Source organism: Myotis myotis, unplaced genomic scaffold (genome assembly GCF_014108235.1).
Source record: "Myotis myotis isolate mMyoMyo1 unplaced genomic scaffold, mMyoMyo1.p scaffold_m19_p_7, whole genome shotgun sequence".
Lineage (NCBI taxonomy): Eukaryota > Metazoa > Chordata > Mammalia > Chiroptera > Vespertilionidae > Myotis > Myotis myotis.
In genome coordinates, this window is record NW_023416379.1 from 67,707,506 (window position 1) to 67,727,713 (window position 20,208).

Sequence of the window (20,208 nt, forward strand, 5' to 3'; positions counted from 1 at the left end):
CGTTTGCACAAGGACAGATGATTACAAGAATTAGTGGGTGAGCACATTGTAAGGTATAACAATGTCAAATCACTATATTGTTCAATGGAAACTAATATAACTAATATAATATTGTATACCAACTACACTTACATAAAGAAGTAAAAAATTAAAGTAAAAAAAGAGACCATTTTTTAACTCAATGCATTTTTTGTACACATAGATATGAATGCCTCCTAGTTACAAGGCTCTTTTATAACTTGCAAACATTTCACATATTGTATCTCAGCTAATAGTCCTCAAAACCTCCAGAGATGCGATTTCATTTTGCAAATATCAAGTCAAGACTTGAGTGAGATTATATGACTTTTTAAAAAGTACACAGAAGCAGAAAATTTAGGACAGATAGAATCAAAAGCTTAGGAAGTAGCATGGTCTCCAGAAAAGAGGTTAGTCTTTGCAATAACTGTACCTGGGACGGAATGTTCACTCTTTGCCTCACGTAAGTGTATTGCTCCCCTGCAGATCTTCAGTTTCCTTCTATGGAAACTGAGGCAGGGCTATCACCTTGCAGGTTCTTGTGAAGACTGGAGTTAATTTATGAAAGTGCCCAGTTAAGTGCCTAGTATTTTGTAGGAGATGAATACACTGAGGCTGCTTTTTATTCCAGAATATCATGCACTTGATTTATGCACAAGAGCATATATACATTGGCTGTCAAATTATTGACCGATTTCTATGGGTTTTAAATTCAAGATCATTTCTTCTATTTCACAGAATGTTTCTGTTTCTCTCCACTATAGGTTCACCTGCACTTAGAGAATGCAAACTGATTTAACTATTAATGTACAATATACTTAATTTAGAAAGTAAAAATGTTCTACAAAAAGAGTGAGATTATTCATTTCTAACAAAATTTGTAAGGATTTATGATTTACTTAATCCATGCAATCATTCCCATTTATTCATTACCATGAATAAACAAGAGCTGAATATTAAGATTCAATAAACAAAGTCTAATGTCTAAAATTAGAAGAAAAATAAAGTTCATTAAAATATAAATTCATAAGAAAAATTTTGGTTATATTTAATTCTGAAATACACAGGTCTGAATATTTACAGCAATTAATAAAAGAAACTTTACATTTCATAGTCTTACATTTTATATTTTGAAATGAAGTTATATATTACATTCTGTGATTATATGTGTGTATTCTCCCAGAAAAGTACATTTTAAAAACCCTAACAACCAAATGCTGTCAGATATGTTTATTTTGGTTTTGACAGAAATAAGACTCAGTGAAGCCAAATATCATTGATTACTGATATATATATATATATATATATATATATATATATATATATATGTATATATATATATATACACACACACATTTATGTGAAATCAGCATTTATGTGTATATCAGTATTTACTATTTATGTGCATACATCTAGAAATATAAATGAATATATATATTAACAAAAATGGGGCTCGCTGAGTTGGTGTGGCTCATGGGTTGAGTGTTGACCTATAAACCAGGAGGTCATGGTTCTATTCCCTGAGATTGTGGGCTACATCCCCAGTAGGGGGCATGTGGGAGGCAGTCAATCAATGATTCTCTTTCATCACTGGTGTTTCTATCCCTCTCTCCCTTTCCCTTCTTCTGTGAAATCAATAAAGATATATTTTAAAAAATAAGGTTCAATGTAGGCAATAATCATCAAATCAATTGCTGACTTGGTAAGTAAACATATTAGCCAGCATTTGTTTTTCAGATTTTTAAAAATTTGCTTCTTTTTGAATACATTTACTTTATTGATAAGGGTTATTATTGTTTAAGATACTTCTCCATCCACAAGAAAGAATGTTACTTAGGTGGGTTTTTTTTAAATAATTATATGTATTTGTGAGCAAGAGTGAGAAAATAAAGCAAAACAAAAGTACCACAAAACTTAAGGATTCTTAACTAAGTATTGATCCTGCCAATGTCCAACTTTCCTATTGTCTTGTGTTCAAATTTTGTTCTAAACCTCATAATGTTTATTCATGTATAAAGTTCATCTTGACTGTCAGGATGAAATGATGATTGTAGCTGAAAAAGACAATTATTTACACTTGTAAAATACCAAGCAGTTTAACTGTCCTCAAAAATATTCATCCATTATACTCTGTGGGAAAAGAGGGGCTATTTTTAGATAATCTGGCCTATGTAATCTTGTGTGAACAATTAATTTCCCTGGTGCAGTAACACTGTGATTTTGTTCATACCTTAATGTCAAAATGCAGTGAGAAATTTGATACCTAAGTGACACAGCCTTATCAATTCCTAATAACTAAAAGTTAAAGAATTTAATTAAAAATGTATGGTATTTTAAAATAAGGTTTATATACTATTTACCACAGATATGTGCCAATCATGATAAACAATCTTACTCCTATAGACAAAACTGAATAACAGATTTTTCTCATGCCTGTCAAGGAATTCTTTTATTTAAATAGTGAGATCCATAAAAACTCAAACCTTAGGAACCAAACAGTTTAGTACAGACTTGTAAATATTAGCTTTCTATCACTTACTTTTTCCCTTTAGGCATTTTTTCAGATTTTTTTTTTTAATTATTTTACCTATTTGATTGTATAGCAGAAGGTTAAATTCTCACACAGTGATCATTAGCAAAAATAAACAGAGCAAGTACTAAAGCTGGCTTTGCACCTACTGAATGCTGCAAGTGTCTGTACTCATTTGATATGCATCTTGCAAAGCTCGGCTGTTCCCAGAAGGCCACTCCATGAAGACTGAGAGAGCAGCGTCTGCTAGTGGTGCCTGCATGTCACAAAGAACAGAGAGAAGCTTTATAACAGGGATGCTAGAAGGCATGGCGTAATTGTGAGGCAGACTCAAAAACGGGGTTTGTACATTTTCTTGCTTTAAAATAGCATGCAGATGAGAGCATTTTGATTATTTTTGTAATGCTTATCAGTCATACTGAGAAACCACGGCATCAACAACATTTTCTAGGTCTCTTCATTGGCTCCATGTATGAAGCAATTCACTAAAATTGTCTCATTAACTGCTTATTGGACATAGGACAAAAGCATGACTTCGTAAGCAAACACAGCATGCTGCTCCTGGATGGCGATCATCACTTAGGTTTGGGTGGGTCGTCCTGCTTTACCTGTGGCATTCAGTGGACACTGATTGAAGGCCAAGTCGCCTGCTGGAGTCCTTTTCCACACCATGGACATCAGATAATCCTCTGGGCATATTTCATAAGGTGCTGCAATTTAAAACAGAGGGACTCGACTTTAGCAGTGTTTCTTTTTAAAAATATTGGTATCTCTCAAATGCATCGCTCTAGCTGTGCCGCTCCTTCATTTTCTTTAAAGTATACTAGTATTACTGACTGAAATGTTAGAAATGTCTTCATAAACAAACCAAAAATCCCACCGGGTTTCATTTTATTATCTTTAAAATTCTCACAGAAATGTACTTTCTTTTGAAAGTGCTTACTGTATAGGCTTTTTTAAAAAAGTCATTTGGATTTGTCTATAAAGTGAAGATTACTTTCAGATAAAAATAATAAAACTTTTTCTGATATTCATTGTGTTTTGGAATGTTATGCAATAAAATAATTTCTAATAAACTGAAAACCTTATTACAATTATTAACTATAAGTATTAAGAGTAAAAACAAAAGGAAAAAATACATTATAATTTAATTTTTCATACTAGTACAGTGCAATAATGACATTCACACTACATCATATAAAAATAAACTGATTTAATTTTGGGGGCCTTATTATTTTCAAAAGCTCACTTTAATTGCTGAGGCAAGAAAGTTAAAGGGAATATCAAGAATAACAGATGTGTACCAGAAATACTTTAGTGGAAAGCCAAAGAATTTGTAAAAGAACAAGATCTATCTCTATTGTGTTAATCCTGACACCTTTCTCCCGGATGAGAGAATACATTAATCCCTTCTCTAGATACACCTACTGTTGTGTTTTCCACACAGTGCTGCCATTTATATGTTCATATGTCTGTCTTCACTACTAGCCTGGGATCTTACTGTCTGCTTTCCTCTGTATCTTGCACCTAGGGGTGTGTCTGGCACACAGAAGCTGCTCAAAATTGAATAAATGAATACATTAATATATGTTTATAGAAATATACTTAATAAGTAAATAAGGACCAAAAATAGTAAGTACCTAATATATACATGAGTGTGACTTCCTGGGAGAAATGTCTTTCTTTGCAGATAATACACTAGTTAATCCATACTAATCATAAGTCTACTGATACTAATTCTATTTCAACATTTATGAACTTAATAGTATACATTATAGTTATTAGGAGAAGAATGCAATTTGAAACATCACAATATTGAAATAACATGTCCTGATGATTACTAAGATAAGATAAATGGCTTAAACATGGGGTCTTTTTAGAACTGAAAGTGACATTGAAAGTCACATAGTCCATCTCCTTCCTCTTTACGCTGAGAACACCAAGGCCCAAAGGGAGGAGGCTTGTCTAAGGTGACAGAGCTGGCAGAGGTATTGGCAGGATTAGGTTTCAGAATCCGGACTCCTCAGCAGCCTTTGTTTTGACCTCCCACAGATCCTTTGTGCTACCTTGATTTGTTCAATATAATCTCCCTGCCCCTGAATTAACATAAGTTTTTTTTCAAACTAGATTCTTATTGAAACACATAGGCAATTGTTTCCAACGTATGGAATCTTTGCTTGGTGGATGGTTTAGCAATTGATTCAACCATCGCCACTCCCGTTTTCATAAAATGTCTTTTTTCACCTCACCAATGATCGCCTAACGGTCAAATCTAATGTGCTCATCTTAGTCATTACTCACTAGACCTTCTTTGAAGCACTTATACTTGGACTTCTGCCTCTTCCTTGAAAATACTTTCTTCAGGGTCTGAGAACATTTTCTATGAGGCTCCTGCCAAGCACTTGGACCATTCTTCCTCCATCTCATGTGTCTTTCACAGAACCATCCACCCCCTATTTTTTCTTTTTTTAATTGCTTTCCTGATATAATTTCAAACATATTAGTAATAGTAAGTCATTTTTTCCTCAATAAAATAAGTCATATATATGCATACATATATATATACATATATATATATATATATATATATATATATATATATATATATTTGTTCAACAAGTTAAAAAATAATAGTAATAATCTTGAGCCCTTACTAAGAGTCTTACATGCCTGGATTCATTTAATCTTCCCCAACAACTCTATAAGGTAGAGATTATTTCCCCTGATTTGATTGTACGGCAGAAGGTTAAATTCTCACACAGTGATCATTTACCAGAAGGGAATATAGTCACAGAGACATGAATTACTTTTAATCTTTGGGTTCCAAACACTCCTTTTAGTACATGTTGGATTCAGAGAAAAAACTAAGGGTAACTGAGAGCAATTGGGAGGGAGGTGTCACCTTGCCAAGGAGCCCCATCACTTTCTTGTCAGGAGCCAAGGCATGCTCTCTTTGCCCCTTTGCCCCCTGGGCTGTTACAGGGGGCAGGAGGACTGAAGTTGGCAAGGCCCCTAACTGAGAGCCAAGAGCTGGATTTGCCACTGAGTCTGGCCTGGGAGTGGTGGTGCTGAATAGAAGTGGAGTCATCATAAATCAAAAATATAAAATCATAAAATAAAACCCATCACAAAAAAGGCAAAACTCAAGTGAGGGTAGAGATAGCCTCTGTACAGATCTTCATTCCCCCAATATCACAAGAACAGAAGAGCAAAGAAATCACTTAAGCCAAGGGATTTCTAACCAGCAGCCATCACCAGCCAAGTGTCAGCAAACACCCACTCCCACATTGCCCAACGAGGTTAGCATGCTGGGTGCCACTTCCCCTGTTGTGATTGTCACCCACTCCATGAAGAGCAGAATGCTCCTGGCCTTGCTGCCCCATCCAGTCTCCTACAGGTGGCCCAGGAGGCACAGGGAAGTGTCTCAGTCAATCTACATGCACTCTAACTCCCACCATTTTTCTCCCTAATGCTGCTTGTTTCCTCTCCTTGTATTTCCCAATGCTGTTAGTGACACCTCCCATCTTGAATCCATAGCTAAAACCATCAGACTCCTCTTCTTACCCTTCTCTTCCTCTTATCCTGTGATGATTCTACCTCCACAGCTTCCCCAGGCATTCTCCTGGTCCCATTTGATTTAGAGGAACAACCTCATTTCATTCAGCACTTACCTACTATATACTCTGTTCCAGGGAGAACCAATGGTGCCTCATGGAACTCTCATTTATTGGGAGGAGGCAGAGGTCAAACAAACATATCATTACTTGAGTACAATCATGATAATACTGCTAACAGAACAGGGTGCTGTTCCAATATCAAAGCTGAAGAGCCAAAGAAGGCTTCCTGGAGGAAGTGATGATTAATTGAGACTGGCTGTGTGAGGTGCAGTAAGCCCTCCAGAAGGAAGGAACAGTATGTGCAAAGGCCTGGAAGCACAGAAGAGGTTGGGGCACCCAGGGGAGGGGAGGGGAAAAAATAAGGAGCGTGGAATAACGAATGGGCTGGAGAAACAGGTTTAGATTAGCACCCAGGAGTGCCTCAGAGGCAGCCACCGAAAGAAGGGTTCTAACCAGCAATTGGAATGGGTTGATTTTTAATTTTAAGATCAGATTTTCTTTTGTGGGTAAAAGAGATGGGAGAGCAGTAGGTAGGGTAAGACCCCTGAGGAGATCACGGCAGTGCCTTAACCCTGAAATGATGGTGGCCTTAGGTAGACTGATTGGACTAAAGATGAAAATATGTCAGTGGACCCAACGTAAATTTAGTAAGTAGACTAAGTGACGCAGGGAGTGAGGCCCAAAGGGGACAAGGACGATGCCTGCTTTCTGAGCTGAAGAGCTGGATATAGAGATACTATTCTCCAGCATCTTCCCCCTTTAACCCAATTTGCATGCCACATCAACAGAGTACTCTCCAAAATGAAGATTGACCTCATGACTTGCTACTTAAATCCTTTCCATGGTTCTCTAGCACTGACAGGATAAAGATAGCGAGGCTCAGTGTGATGCAAAAGGCTCCCCTCCTCAGCCCTATCCTAGCTTTCCAATTATGGTTCATATTTATTCTCCTATGCATCAGCCACACAGAATTAACTGTCATCTTCCAAATAGTGGGGCCTTGACTTACGAGTTTAATTCGTTCCATGATGGAGCTCATAACTCAAATTACTCGTATGTCAAATCTTAAAGTGAACGAGTGAGACACATGATGCTGGGCTGATGTTGTGGCGTTCACTCTGACCTTCGCTGCGCCAACTAGCGGTGGGGTATCTGAAGCTGGCTCGTAATCTGAATTTTAGCTGGCAACTCAAAGCAAAAAAACAGCCGAGAGAGGGCTCCTATCTCAAAAAACTCCTTAGTCGGGACACTTGTAAGTCAAGGCCCCACTGAATTCTACACCAATTCACACTTCTCTGACTTTGCAAAAGCTATGCTCCCTGCTTAAAATATTCTCTCCTCTTTTATTTATTTATTTGTAAAATTCCTACTTATCTTTAAAACACATCTTAAATGATAATATCCTCTGGGAAGCCTCTTTTAATACCTTAGTCATTGAACATACAAATATTATAGGTCTTTCCACAATGGGTTGAAAATATGTGGTTAAATGCTTTGGGTATGTGTGTGAAACTCCAAATCCCCAATTTTGACCTTGGAAGACTAATAATGTTTTATCTTATTTCTTTGTAATCTGCTGTAATGAACTTCCATGGTGTCTAGCATACAGTAGATGTTCAAAACACTTTTGTTAAGGAAATCACTTTTTCTAAGGAAAACACATAATAGACTGGCACTGTCTAATGGAACTTCTTGAACTTCTTGCAATGATGAAAATGCTCTATTTCCACTGTCCAATATGGCAACCACTAGCCAAATGTGGCTATTGAGTATTCGAAATGGGGCTGCTAAGACTGAGAACTGAATTTTAAATTTCATTTAACTTTAACTAACATAAATTTAAATCTTAAAAGCTACAGCGTTGGAAAACACTGTAATATAAGTTGTGTTTTCTGTAGAAGTCAACCAAAACTACTATAAAATATTAAAAAAGGAAAATTAAAATACATATTACAACTCACAAAATACATCATGCATAGTTTACTACATAATTAAGTTCTATATAAAACAACTATAAAAGATATAGTTGCTTTAAAAGATATACTGTCATTAATCTAAAATTACTATTATACTAAATTATTTTTATTTCATATGTACATCCAAACTTCTGTTCAATATCTTACTCATTATCTATTAATTTGTTATCTTTCATGCTCACTTCACTTGTACTTTTTTTTCAGTTTTCAGTGTTCAAACTCAATTTTTCTTTAGTTCTGTTGATGAAATAAATTTCATAAAACTTCTTACTACAGCTTTCAGGTGCTTTTTTTTCTCTCATCTGATTCAGTCTTGACCTAAACCAACGTAAAAGCAATTTGCACCCCAGATTTATTTCCCAGTAGTAGTTTCAAAAAGCTTTTCACACCTATTGTTATTCTGAAAGGACTCCTCTTGGCAATGCCCCTCCCCCACGGGGTTGCCAGTGTAGTCAGAAAATTTGGTAATTGCAAGCGCTAACCACTAGATGGCATAGGTGGGCCAATAGGGGGAAATGTTTACTAGGCCTGCAGCTGAAACTAGTAAGGTTCAAAATCAAGGTGGGCTGAAGTAGTAGCTTAACTGTTTACTTGCAATTATCAGTCAGTGCTTTAAATTTGTTTAAAGGTACTCTACTCAGGAAAAAATAAAATTTTTAGTGATCCAACTAGCCTGTTACAGGGCTCTCCAATATGGCCCTTTCTCAGCTCCCAGAGTCCCCACCCTCACTGTCCCCCTCAGCTACACTGGCCCCCTGATGCGTCTCCAATACTCCAAGCAGGCTCCCACCCCCCTCCACTCCCTAAGACCTTGTGCATTGTTCTGCCTGCTCAGGATCTCTCTTTATTCTCCCTGAACCTGTGCCTGGCTCATTTCTTTATTGCCTTCAATTTTATTCACTTTATCAACTCAGGGATTTTCTGCCCACTCTCAAACACGCCCACATATTCCTCTGTTTTATTATTCTTCACAACACTTGTTGCCTTACAACTTCTACATATGTTTTAGCTTCTTTAGGATTATTATTATTTTGCCTCCTCCTGTTGGAATGTGAGCACTATAAAGATAGTGATTTTTCTGTTTTGTTTCACTTCTGAAACATGTAGCACTTACAAGGATAGCATTTATGATATTCATAGACTTTTAACCAAAAATTACCACATACTTTCAAAAGATCTGTTTTTTAATCACTCTGATACTGAAGATGACAGAAAATGAGGATGGTTTGGTAATGAGGACATTGTATGTGGTGTGTTTGTGTGTGTGTATGTGTATGTGTGTGTTTAATTGGTGGTGTGTGTGCATTTAATAGGCTGGTGTTCACTTAGATTCTAAGTGGTTCTCAACCTTCTGGCCCTTTAAATACAGTTCCTCATGTTGTGACCCAACCATAAAATTATTTTCATTGCTACTTCATAACTGTAATATTGCTACTGTTGTGAATCATAATGTAAATATCTGATATGCAGGATGGTCTTAGGTGACCCCTGTGAAAGGGTCGTTCAACTGCCAAAGGGGTCGCGACCCACAGGTTGAGAACCACTGATAGAAGCTGGAAGAAACAGAGGTTAGCAACTATAGTTTTCCTATGAATTAGTCAAACTAGGCATTCAGGGTACTGGGTGTTGGGAAAAGTTGACCTTGTAGGGTGTGTCTGTCTGACATGGTAAAAGCCCATGGAACCCTGTTCAGAATCCCCTCATGTGATCCACATACAACCTAACTGGTGAAGGTAGAAGTTGATTGAATAGTTATTTTTTTCCATCCACAGCACTAAATACAGTTCATGGAACTCACAGAACTCACAAAGCCAATAGTAGTTCTTTTTCCAACCACAGCACTCAGTTATCAATTCCCGTTTACCTTGTGACACTCAATATGGTCTACTTCAAACAGATCCCCTCCTCCCAAAACAATTCAGAGTAACGTTTTTAAACATAGAGTAGTCAATAAACATTGTTTTCTTCACTGTAAATTCAGGAAGTCTTAGATTTATTATGACTCATTGACAGAAACAAAGTTCACGAATTATAAGAAAGAAAGATGACAGGGGAATCATAGATTCACAGTTGCAAATTGGTCCAAGATTTTTAGCTTTTTAGTAGTCATATCAAGTCCCTCAGTTGCTTTAAATATTTCATCAAAGTGTGATCTGGAAGACTTTGAAGATTATATCTTTAAAAATTATTTCAGGAAATAGGTCTATTTATGCTCATACCAAAAGCAAAACAGCCTAGAAATCAAAACAAAAAAAATATTTTCTTCCATCCTATGTTTCTGAAGACCCAGGTGGTGGCTCTCTTCAGTGCCAACTGTGGAATTCATTCATTCCACAGGATATTTACTGAGTTCCCATAATGTCCTCATCACCTTGTTAAATATTACACATAAAAAGAATGAACGAGAATAGTCAAATTGTCTCAGTTGCCAAGATAGTAAGAGAAGAGAAATAATAAGTGGAGAAAATACAATGCAGAACACCCACCATGATCTCAGAAGTCCTGGCTGCTCCAAGTTCAGGGGGGAGAATATCAGTAGAGGTTTCCAGAAGGGATGACACGTTGTAGTGTAAGGGAAGCAGGAGTTAGCCAGTGAGAAAGGGGGAAGTATGCCTTGGGAAGCACATGGGGAAGACCCAGGGGCAAGGAGAACATGAGGTATCCAAGAAAACTGGGAACATTTCAGAATGGCTGGAGTACCAAGTTGGTGATGAGTAGAGTTGAGAGGGAGAAGGATGATAAATGATGAGATAAGCTTGGAGTTTGAATTTAAGGACAAGGGGAATTTATTATAATACTAGAGGCCCGGTGCACAAAAATTCATGCACTTGGGGGATCCCTCAGAGGATCCTGCATCCTCTCGCAGTCCAGGACCCCTCAGAGGATGTCCACCTGTCAACTTAGGCCAGCTCCCCTGAGTATTGGGCCTAAGCTGGCAGTCAGACATCCCTCTGGAAGCCCAGGAGCCCTTGGGGGATGTCCAAATGACAGATTAGGCCCGCTCCTCATGGGCCTAAGCCGCAGTTGGACATCCTTAGCACTGCTGAGGAGGCAGGAGGTTCCCACCACCGCCGCTGCGCTCACAGCCATTAGCCTGGCTTGTGGCTGAGCTGAATTCCCCATGTGGGAGCGCACTGACTACTAGGGGGAAGCTCCAGTGTTGAGCATCTGCCCCCTGGTGGTCAGTGTGTGTCATAGTGACTGGTCATTCCAGGTCGTTCTGCCATTAGGGTCAATTTGCATATTACCCTTTTATTATATGGGATTTTGAATACTAGATCTGCAATATGAAGAATGGATTGAAGCAAAGTGAGACAGAAGGCAGGGAGGCCAGTGACAATTTAACCTTACTTGGGGAAAGGGCATGGAATCACAGGAAGTGGAAATGTAAAGTAGGTGAATTCAAAATCTAGTTAGTAGGTGGTATGGGCTCTGCTCCATGACTGCATGTAGGAGGTGAAGAAGAGAGAAATGAAGATGAAATTCAGGTTCCCAGGAAGTATGCCTGGTACGCTATACTCAGTTATAGCACATGAGGAGGACTTGGGGAAGAAGACACTAAAAATACTTTTGAGCACATCTGGTAATATCAAGAAGTTGGTTGGTGTATGGAAATAAAGCTCAGGAGAGAAACTTAAGCTAGACATAACGATTTGCGTTAAACGTTTACTGTTTAATGCTACCTATGTGTATTTGGTAAATTAGAAAGTACATAATTAGCTCAGGCCACTCTCTGGGCTCAAAATAAAAACATATTGTGCAGCAATACGAAGGACTCTCACTTTATGCCTTCTTAAAATGGAACAGCAATTCTGTTCAGCAGCTGAAAGAACCCACTGTTTGCTACCACGAGTGCAAATATATAAAAACCCATTTGTAAGACACAACTGTACTTAAAGCCACAAGTATGTAGTTAGCATACTTCCCTTAAAACAAGGAAGGAATTACATAGTGATTAGCTGTTCATCTGTCTATTCAAACTGATTTTCTGTCTCTTAAAAAATAGCAAAAGGAGAAACTAAGATGGCGGCATAGGTAAACACCGGGAAATTGTCGCCTCACACAACAATTGAAAATTACCGCAAAGGACTGAGCAAACATCATCCAGAACAACAGAAAGGCTGGCTGAGTGTAAATTCTACAACTAGAAGGAAAGAAAAGCACGCTGAGAGCCAGAGGCGCTGCGGAGGTGAAGTGCAGAGGTACGGCGGCTCGCGCGCGCGAGGAAAGGGGGTGGCACCTGAGGACGTGGCGGTCTTTTTGAATCACAAGCTCCCGACTGCTCTGAACTCTGGTTCCGGGAAGTCTCTGGGGACCCAGGACTCATACGGGGAGAAGCTGGTCTGTCCAGCAGCGGGCGAACTTGAAGGCGGCTTTCCCTCAGAGGTGCTTGCAGCAATTAGCGGGTCACTGAGACCCGCGACTCCGGGCGGAGAATCAGCCATAGCTCCTTGATCCGCCCTTGGATTCCCTGAGACCTCGCCCCACCCAGGCTGCAGCAGAGGCTTTTGCATGTGAATGTACCTAACTGCAGCCGAGCCAGGCAGACCCGGAACTTCCAAGAGAAGGCCCAAGGCCCCGCAGCGGCTTGCATTGCTTCACAGCTGAGCCTCTTCGTGGCTCCTGCTGTGTGGCCTCAGGCAGAGGCTGAATTAGCACCTCCTTAGATCCAGGAGCCACTGTACCCAGTGGTCAGAGGGGGACCATCCAGACTGCAACTCCTCAGATCCATAAGGGACACACTCAGGGAGCAGACTCAGTGAGCACCAAAGCCCCACTGAAGCAAGTCTTGCCCCAGAAGGGTGTCTTCAGCACAGAAGTTCTCCCACTTTAGACACAGCTGATTCTCACAGCCAATTGGCCTGGAGGTCAATTCCTCCCAGTGATTCTACAACAACCAAGGCACCAAGAATGCACCAAGAGTGTCCACCCCAGGTAACTGGGGAGGCTGAGCTACTGGGCCCTACAGGACACCTGGCGCGCAGGGCCACTCTATCAACACAGGGAAGCTGCCAAAATGCGGAGACAAAGAAACAGGTCACAAATGGCAGAAATGGAGGAAAGCAAACGACTGGATATAGAGTTCAAGGCCATGTTTATAAGGTTTTTCAAGAATTTTATGGAAACCGCCGATAAATTTAATGAATCCCTCAATAAGTATGGTGAGACCATGGAGGACATGAAAAAGGACCAACTAGAAATTAAGCATACACTGACTGAAATAAAGAATAATTTACAGAGATCCAGCAGCAGACAAGAGGATCCCAAGAATCAAGTCAAAGATTTGAAATACAAAGAAACAAAAATTCCCAACTGAAAAAGAAAAAAGAAAAGAGATTCCAAAAATATGAAGATAGTGTAAGGAACCTCTGGGACAACTTCAAGCGTACCAACATCAGAATTATAGGGGTACCAGAAGGAGAGAGAGGGCAAGATATTGAAAACCTTTTTGAAGAAATAATGACAGAAAACTTCCCCTACCTGGTGAAAGAAATAGACTTACAAGTCCAGGAAGCGCAGAGAACCCCAAACAAAAGGAATCCAAAGAGGACCACACCAAGACACATCATAATTAAAATGCCAAGAGCAAAAGATAAAGAGAGAATCTTAAAAGCAGCAAGAGAAAGACAGTCAGTTACCTACAAGGGAGTACCCATACGACTGTCAGCTGATTTCTCAACAGAAACCATGCAGGCCAGGAGAGAGTGGCAAGAAATATTCAAAGTGATGAATAGCAAGAACCTGCAACCAAGATTACTTTATCCAGCAAAGCTATCATTCAGAATAGAAGGTCAGATAAAGAGCTTCACGGATAAGAAAAAGCTAAAGGAGTTCATCACCACCAAACCAGCATTATATGAAATGCTGAAAGGTATTCTTTAAGAAGAGGAAGAAGAAAAAGGAACTCTTACCGTTTGCCACAGCATGGATGGAATTGGAGAGCGGATAAATACCACATGATCTCACTCATTTGTGGAATATAATGAACAACATAAGCTGATGAACAAGGACTGATCCAGAGACGGAGAGGCATTGATTGGACTGTCGGGACTTGGAGGGAAGGTAGGGGAGGGTGGGGGTAAGGGGGAAAGATCAACCAAAGGACTTATATGCAAGCATATAGGCCTAATCAATGGACATGGACAACGGGGGGGTGAGGGCATGAGCGGGGGGGGGGGGGGTAGAGGGTAACGTGGGGACAAGGACACATATGTAATATCTTAATCAATAAAAAATATATTTAAAAAAAATAGCAAAAATTATACGGGGCTTACATCAATTTGATGTGGAAAATTAGTTTTCATCTGGATGCTAGAATTTCAGCATTAAAGAGAATTGATTCTAAAGTAATGAGCTGACATGCAGGGGAGAAAAAAAGCACTAGATATGACCCCACATTTCAAATTTCACTCGCTGGCCATTCATTCATTCTTATGTTTTGGGAATTCCCTGAGCTGTGGATGCAGAGGTAAATGAGATAGATCCAGTCTCTGTGCTCACACAGCTAACAGCTCTAGTTTCAGCAGGGTAACCTACTCCTGTGAAGAATTCACGGAACTGCTAAGGTCTGAGGGGAAAAGAAGGGTATTTATGAAACGTGTTTCTTAACAGCCTTCCTCATATAGAAAACAGTTTGTACCAGTCTCAAGTTGAAAGAACAATTATAACCTAACCACAATATTTACGCATCACTTAACTTAGGTGCTCTTCTAGATACATTACATATTTTAATTCATATAATTTCTCAGAATAACCTTATGCAGTGGATGTAATTATCCTCATTTTTTAAATATGAGGAAACCAAGGCAGAGAGAAATCACTCAGCCAGGAGGTGTTGGGCCTGTGTCCATCAAACACCTCTCCCAGTCCAAGCTCAGAGGTGTCACACCCTCTCCAAGCATTTGCTGTGTGGTAAACAAGGTATTTATATACTTTTCAAAAAATTGTTTCTAGTGTGGAAGTCAGCATAAACTTTAAATTCATTAGCAAACAATGTGTATTACCTGAGTCCTTGGTCTCTAGGCATATATGTTTTACATATATATCCACCACAAAGTTCTGAATTATTCTTTTTCTAATTCTATATTTCAATTCAGCACACAAGGTCACTCTAGTTCCAACCTGTTCACAATAAAAATAGGCATCTACCTTTAATTGTGAAGAATATTCCAGGTATAGCCATCACTTTTAGTGAGACAAAGTTTTATGTTAGGGATACTAGAGGTCTTTGCTAGAGAATTGCGTTCACTTGCCTTTTTATGTTATCTTAGGAACTAGTGAGGAAAGGTCATGACACAGGTAGAAAATAACACTCAAAGGTACACTACAGTAACTGGCAAGGCCACTGGCCACAGCCCCCTATATTGCCAACTTCCCTGAGACCTTAGGGACCTCTATTTAGACACACCTGGGACCAATTCTAGCCTGACAAGTGGCTACAAGCCTGCTTTGAGCTCTGGCCCAAACTGGAGTAAACTGGGCTGAGATTTGGGGAAATTGAGAAACCTTCTATAAAAAGTTACATATTTTTCTTACTTTCAACATCTCAATGATTTATTTCTAGAGAAGGGAGGATCATACCACAAATTGTAACTACAAAATAAAAATAATATATGTGTTTTAAATGTCATTGAAATGCTAATTAAACAGCCTTTTGAAAGAATAAAAGATTATAAAAAGTCAGCCATTATTATCATAGTTATTTTGAAACATTTAATCATATGCTTTAATACAAGTGACTTCATTAGTCCAGTTATAGCATTTATGATATAGAATAAAAACATTCAAAAGAGCATGCTTCTAATGGCCTACAACATTCAACTAGGTTCAAAGCAGATTTGGGAGGAAGAAAATAGACAACTCATTTGCAATGAAATGAGCTGGAATTCTAGCTAAGAGATATAACAATATAACTCTCTCTATAAATATATAAAATAAAATACAGTAGCAATGTATAATAAGAGAAGCACAAAGCCAAGTCTATAGGGGTTCAAAGAAGAAAGAGAACTCATGTGACTGTGGAAGGGAATAAAGATTAAAAGAGGGACATCTTTTAATAGGCTGAGCTTCCAAGATGCTCTCATTTCAGCAGGTGAAGATGACAGGACAAGCATACCTCGGGAGTCCAGGTGAATAACAGTGCAAGCAACAGTGTAAGGAGAGAAGTCATAAAATCATACATATGAATATACGGTGAAAGGAAAGCTAATGAGCTGATAGGAGGGGATACTAGAACCCAAGGGATTCCAGTATGTACTAACTTGGGCAATTAATGCAAAGCAATGGAGGTTTTTTGAGCAAGGGAGTCAAATGACTAAGGCCATGAAATGGGAAGAATGACCAGCTGAACCTGTGTGGAAAAGATTAGAAAAGGTGGTTGTTTTGATCCTATGGGTGAATGGACAAAGAGGACCTGCACTGCCACTTAATAGTTCTAATTAGTGATGGTATTTTATCATTTCATCCTTGAAACAATCCCTCACGGTGCATATTACCGCCCCTGCTTTAAATGTGAGGACGCTGAGGCCCAAAGCCAAACTCTTTTTGATTCTATGTCTCAGGCTCTTTGCATTTCCCTCCCCCACCAGTAGGTGGTGGCCGGGTGGTAGGTGGCCACTAAGGGAAGACTTGATGGAGGTGGAATCCAGCACCAGCCCATGAATTGATGAGGAGAAATTACTTCAGATGACAGGAATGACTTGGTGGTCAGAGAGAAAAGCTCTAATGGTGATTCAGAGTCTGGTTTGATACCCCTGTTGGAAAGGTCTAGCAATCATTTGGAAGACATTAGTCATAAAGATGCAGATCTGTGGGTGCTTCTCACACAGGTGATAGCTGATGAGAGAGAGAGAGAGAGAGAGAGAGAGAGAGAGAGAGAGAGAGAGAGAGAGAGAGAGAGAGAAAGAGGAACACCAAAGAATGCTAGGGGCAGGATCTTAGGGTTATTCACATGTCAGGTTATGCATGAAGAGGGAAATAAGTGGGAAAAGAAATGCCAAGGACTAATATTCAGGTTTATGGTATTAATAAACATTGAATCAAAAAAGAAGTTCCAATAATTGCATTAATTTTAATCTTATTATTTAAAAAATAGTTTATAAAATTGTTACTTTTACTAAAAAACAATGTGGGATATAAAAGGCAACAATGTGAACAGTGCTTAAATTTTCTATTTCAATTTGAGAATGACCCACATATTGTAAAATATTTCTAAATTGGACAAGGTAGGGTAATATAAGATTACAACAAATTGCTTTTTTAAGTTTCTGCAGTGGCAGAAGCTGTGAGAGTTTTCTGTCTCATTTGATGAGCAATCTGATAAGACCAATTATGATAATAATTATCTCCATAGCAACAGGTTTGAATGATGCACATATAGTAGTATCTTGGATACTCATTCATTATCTTAGATCCCAGTGATTCTTCCTTAATTCTGCCTGTGAAATTTAGCTGACTTGTTGCAGAACCATAGACTGGAGCAGGTAATAAAACCCATGCTTTTCACGACGATGGGCTGCTTTCTCAGACATTTATTATGCAACAGGTGACGTTTCTCTCCTTTGGGGTTCTTCAAGTTCTAATTTATTTCCCTACTTTTTAGAATGTATATGAGGTTATGTGGGAAGAACAAATGGCACATTTAAAACGAAAGAAGTCAATACCTAGTGCCACCTACTGACAACACAACTCAGTGGCTGTCTTTAGGTGAACAATTGGGATGTACATTCAGGTTGGCACTATTTGCTCTGCCCCAAATATCCAGTGCAAACACTTGCCTGAATCTTTAAAACTGAATACATAATAATATAATTCCTATACACAAAACACCTGATAGCAGAACATAAATTCTAATGCAGGGGTCCTCAAACTTTTTAAGCAGGGGGCCAGTTCACTGTCCCTCAGACCGTTGGAGGGCCGGACTATAGTTTAAAAAAAAACTATGAACAAATTCCTATGCACACTGCACATATCTTATTTTGAAGTAAAAAAAAACAACAAAAACAAAATGGGAACAAATACAATATTTGTATTTGCATGTGGCCCGCGGGCCGTAGTTTGAGGACCCCTGTTCTAATGCATTAGAAGCTTTTAAAAAGTACTATTAGTGATAACCTTGTGGTTTGGAATAAAAAAAAAAATAAGTAAAGCAGGTGTCAACTTGAATGCAAATATTTCACTATAGAGTAAGTAGAGTAATATGCTTTTATCCTCTTTAGAAATGTAGGAACACTTTTTAAAGTATATGATTGTCTAACCATTATCTTGTACATCTGAAACTAATACAAAATAGTATTGACTGTAAACTCTAATTGAAAAAAACCATAATGTAAAAAATAAAAAAAGAAATTAAGTTTTACAGTACATATTTGGGTTTCTAATAATGATTATGTATAGCCTTGAAACTGCAGTGGTCCACAGTTTAGAAGTTTGACTTATTAACTTGTTTAACTTGTCTCTAACGACGACAAAATACTCTATCAATAGTGATTAATTCGCCACTTCTCCAACTGGGAACTGAGGAGAAAATAAGTCAATATGAGCTAAGACTTTATCTTCCTCCCTGACACCCTGTGTGTGACATGCCTATCTTACTTTGCAAGTTTTTCTCAGCACATTCAATCTGCAGGCTCACTCACCATTTGCAAACAAAGCAATTGTGACTCCAAGAAGGACATTTCATGTATAAATTAAGTTTAACATTCATCTGTGGATGGTATATTCCAACTTAGCAAATAATGACTAAGGAGTAATAGGTCTCAGAACTGGAGCTATAGGACTAGCAAGACCCTTCCCTGGGAACAGAGCAAGGAGGTCCCAGAAGCCTGACAGTTATCAAAATCCAGTCCACCAGTAGCATCTGTTTTCTGAATGATACTAACCAGAGAAATATTGGAAAACAGACAGAGGACTGAAATTAGTATGTTTTCACAGTGTGGCAATGTACCAAAATCATAGGAGCTATTCATTACTTTTCTACTATTTCAACCTTATTTGGGGTGTAAATGAGATTGAGATCAATGAAATTATCATTTAGTAAGTTTGACCAATAAAAAAAATTGAGTGACTTAATTATTTCCCCTGAAGCTATTCTATTACTCAACTAACAGTATATATATATACTTTTTCCATCCCTATAATTCTATTTTCTTATGAAAATAAGAGAAATAACTTATTTTTGGTCAGTGATGCTATTTGTTTTTAATTCTACTTTATTTTATTTTTATTTTTTTAAATTACACTTTCCATTCAATCTTATTTTATATTAGTTTCAAGTGTACAACATGGTGGTTAGACAAGCATATACTTTACAGGGTGTTCCCCTGATATTTCCAGTACCCAACTGGCACTATACACAGTTATTATGATATTATTGACTATATCTCCTATGCTGTACTGCTCTTTCTGTTACTTTTACGTTATCTATTTACCAGGAATATTGTAATCTTGATGAGGAATTTACTTTCCATTTTTAGTAGACACCATAACAGATTTTTATTCAATCCAGATGATTAATCATTATTTTCATTAATTATCCAGTCAAAGATTTAGGTATATTTCTCTTTCCTGACAACTGAGGGTTCCTTGGAAAACTTGATTAATTTGCTTTGCATCTCAATTAAGCAAAGCATAAAATAAATACTAGCTGTTTTTGTCAACCTGAAGAAAAATTAGGAATGCACAGCACTAAAAGTAATACTTAAAAAACATATTATTATAAAATAAATATTTATTGTGGTTTTGTCATTGACAAAAGGCGAAAAATGTCTTAGTAACTGTTAAGATCATTTAAAAGTGTTTTGAGTTTATATTGTCAATGTGTAAATTTGGAGTCATTATATTGCTCCACATACAATATGATTTAAAATCATATCATTGAAAAGAGTAAAATAAAAATGTTAAAGTTAATATCAAATATACAGGGGCGAGCAAAAGTAGGTTTGCAGTTGTGAGTACATGAAACACAAGAGTGAATAAAGCTATTGTAATAATCAATCTGCATGTCTTTTTCCATACAAGCAACTATAAACCTACCTTTGCCAACCCCTGTAATATAATATAACATAGT

At 38.0% G+C, this 20,208-nt stretch overlaps 1 protein-coding gene across 2 annotated transcripts in view; it reads right to left on the minus strand.

Annotated features, from left to right (window-relative positions):
• The window catches only part of ADGRB3 (adhesion G protein-coupled receptor B3), a 689,753-nt gene that overhangs the window by 384,888 nt on the left and 284,657 nt on the right, over nucleotides 1–20,208 (minus strand). For both annotated transcript variants that reach the window (XM_036318196.1, XM_036318195.1), the window contains 2 exons: nucleotides 3,157–3,258; nucleotides 2,698–2,804 (listed from right to left, as the gene is read on the minus strand). In XM_036318196.1, coding sequence (XP_036174089.1) covers nucleotides 2,698–2,804; nucleotides 3,157–3,258 — 209 coding nt within the window. The remainder of the gene's footprint in view (nucleotides 1–2,697; nucleotides 2,805–3,156; nucleotides 3,259–20,208) is intronic.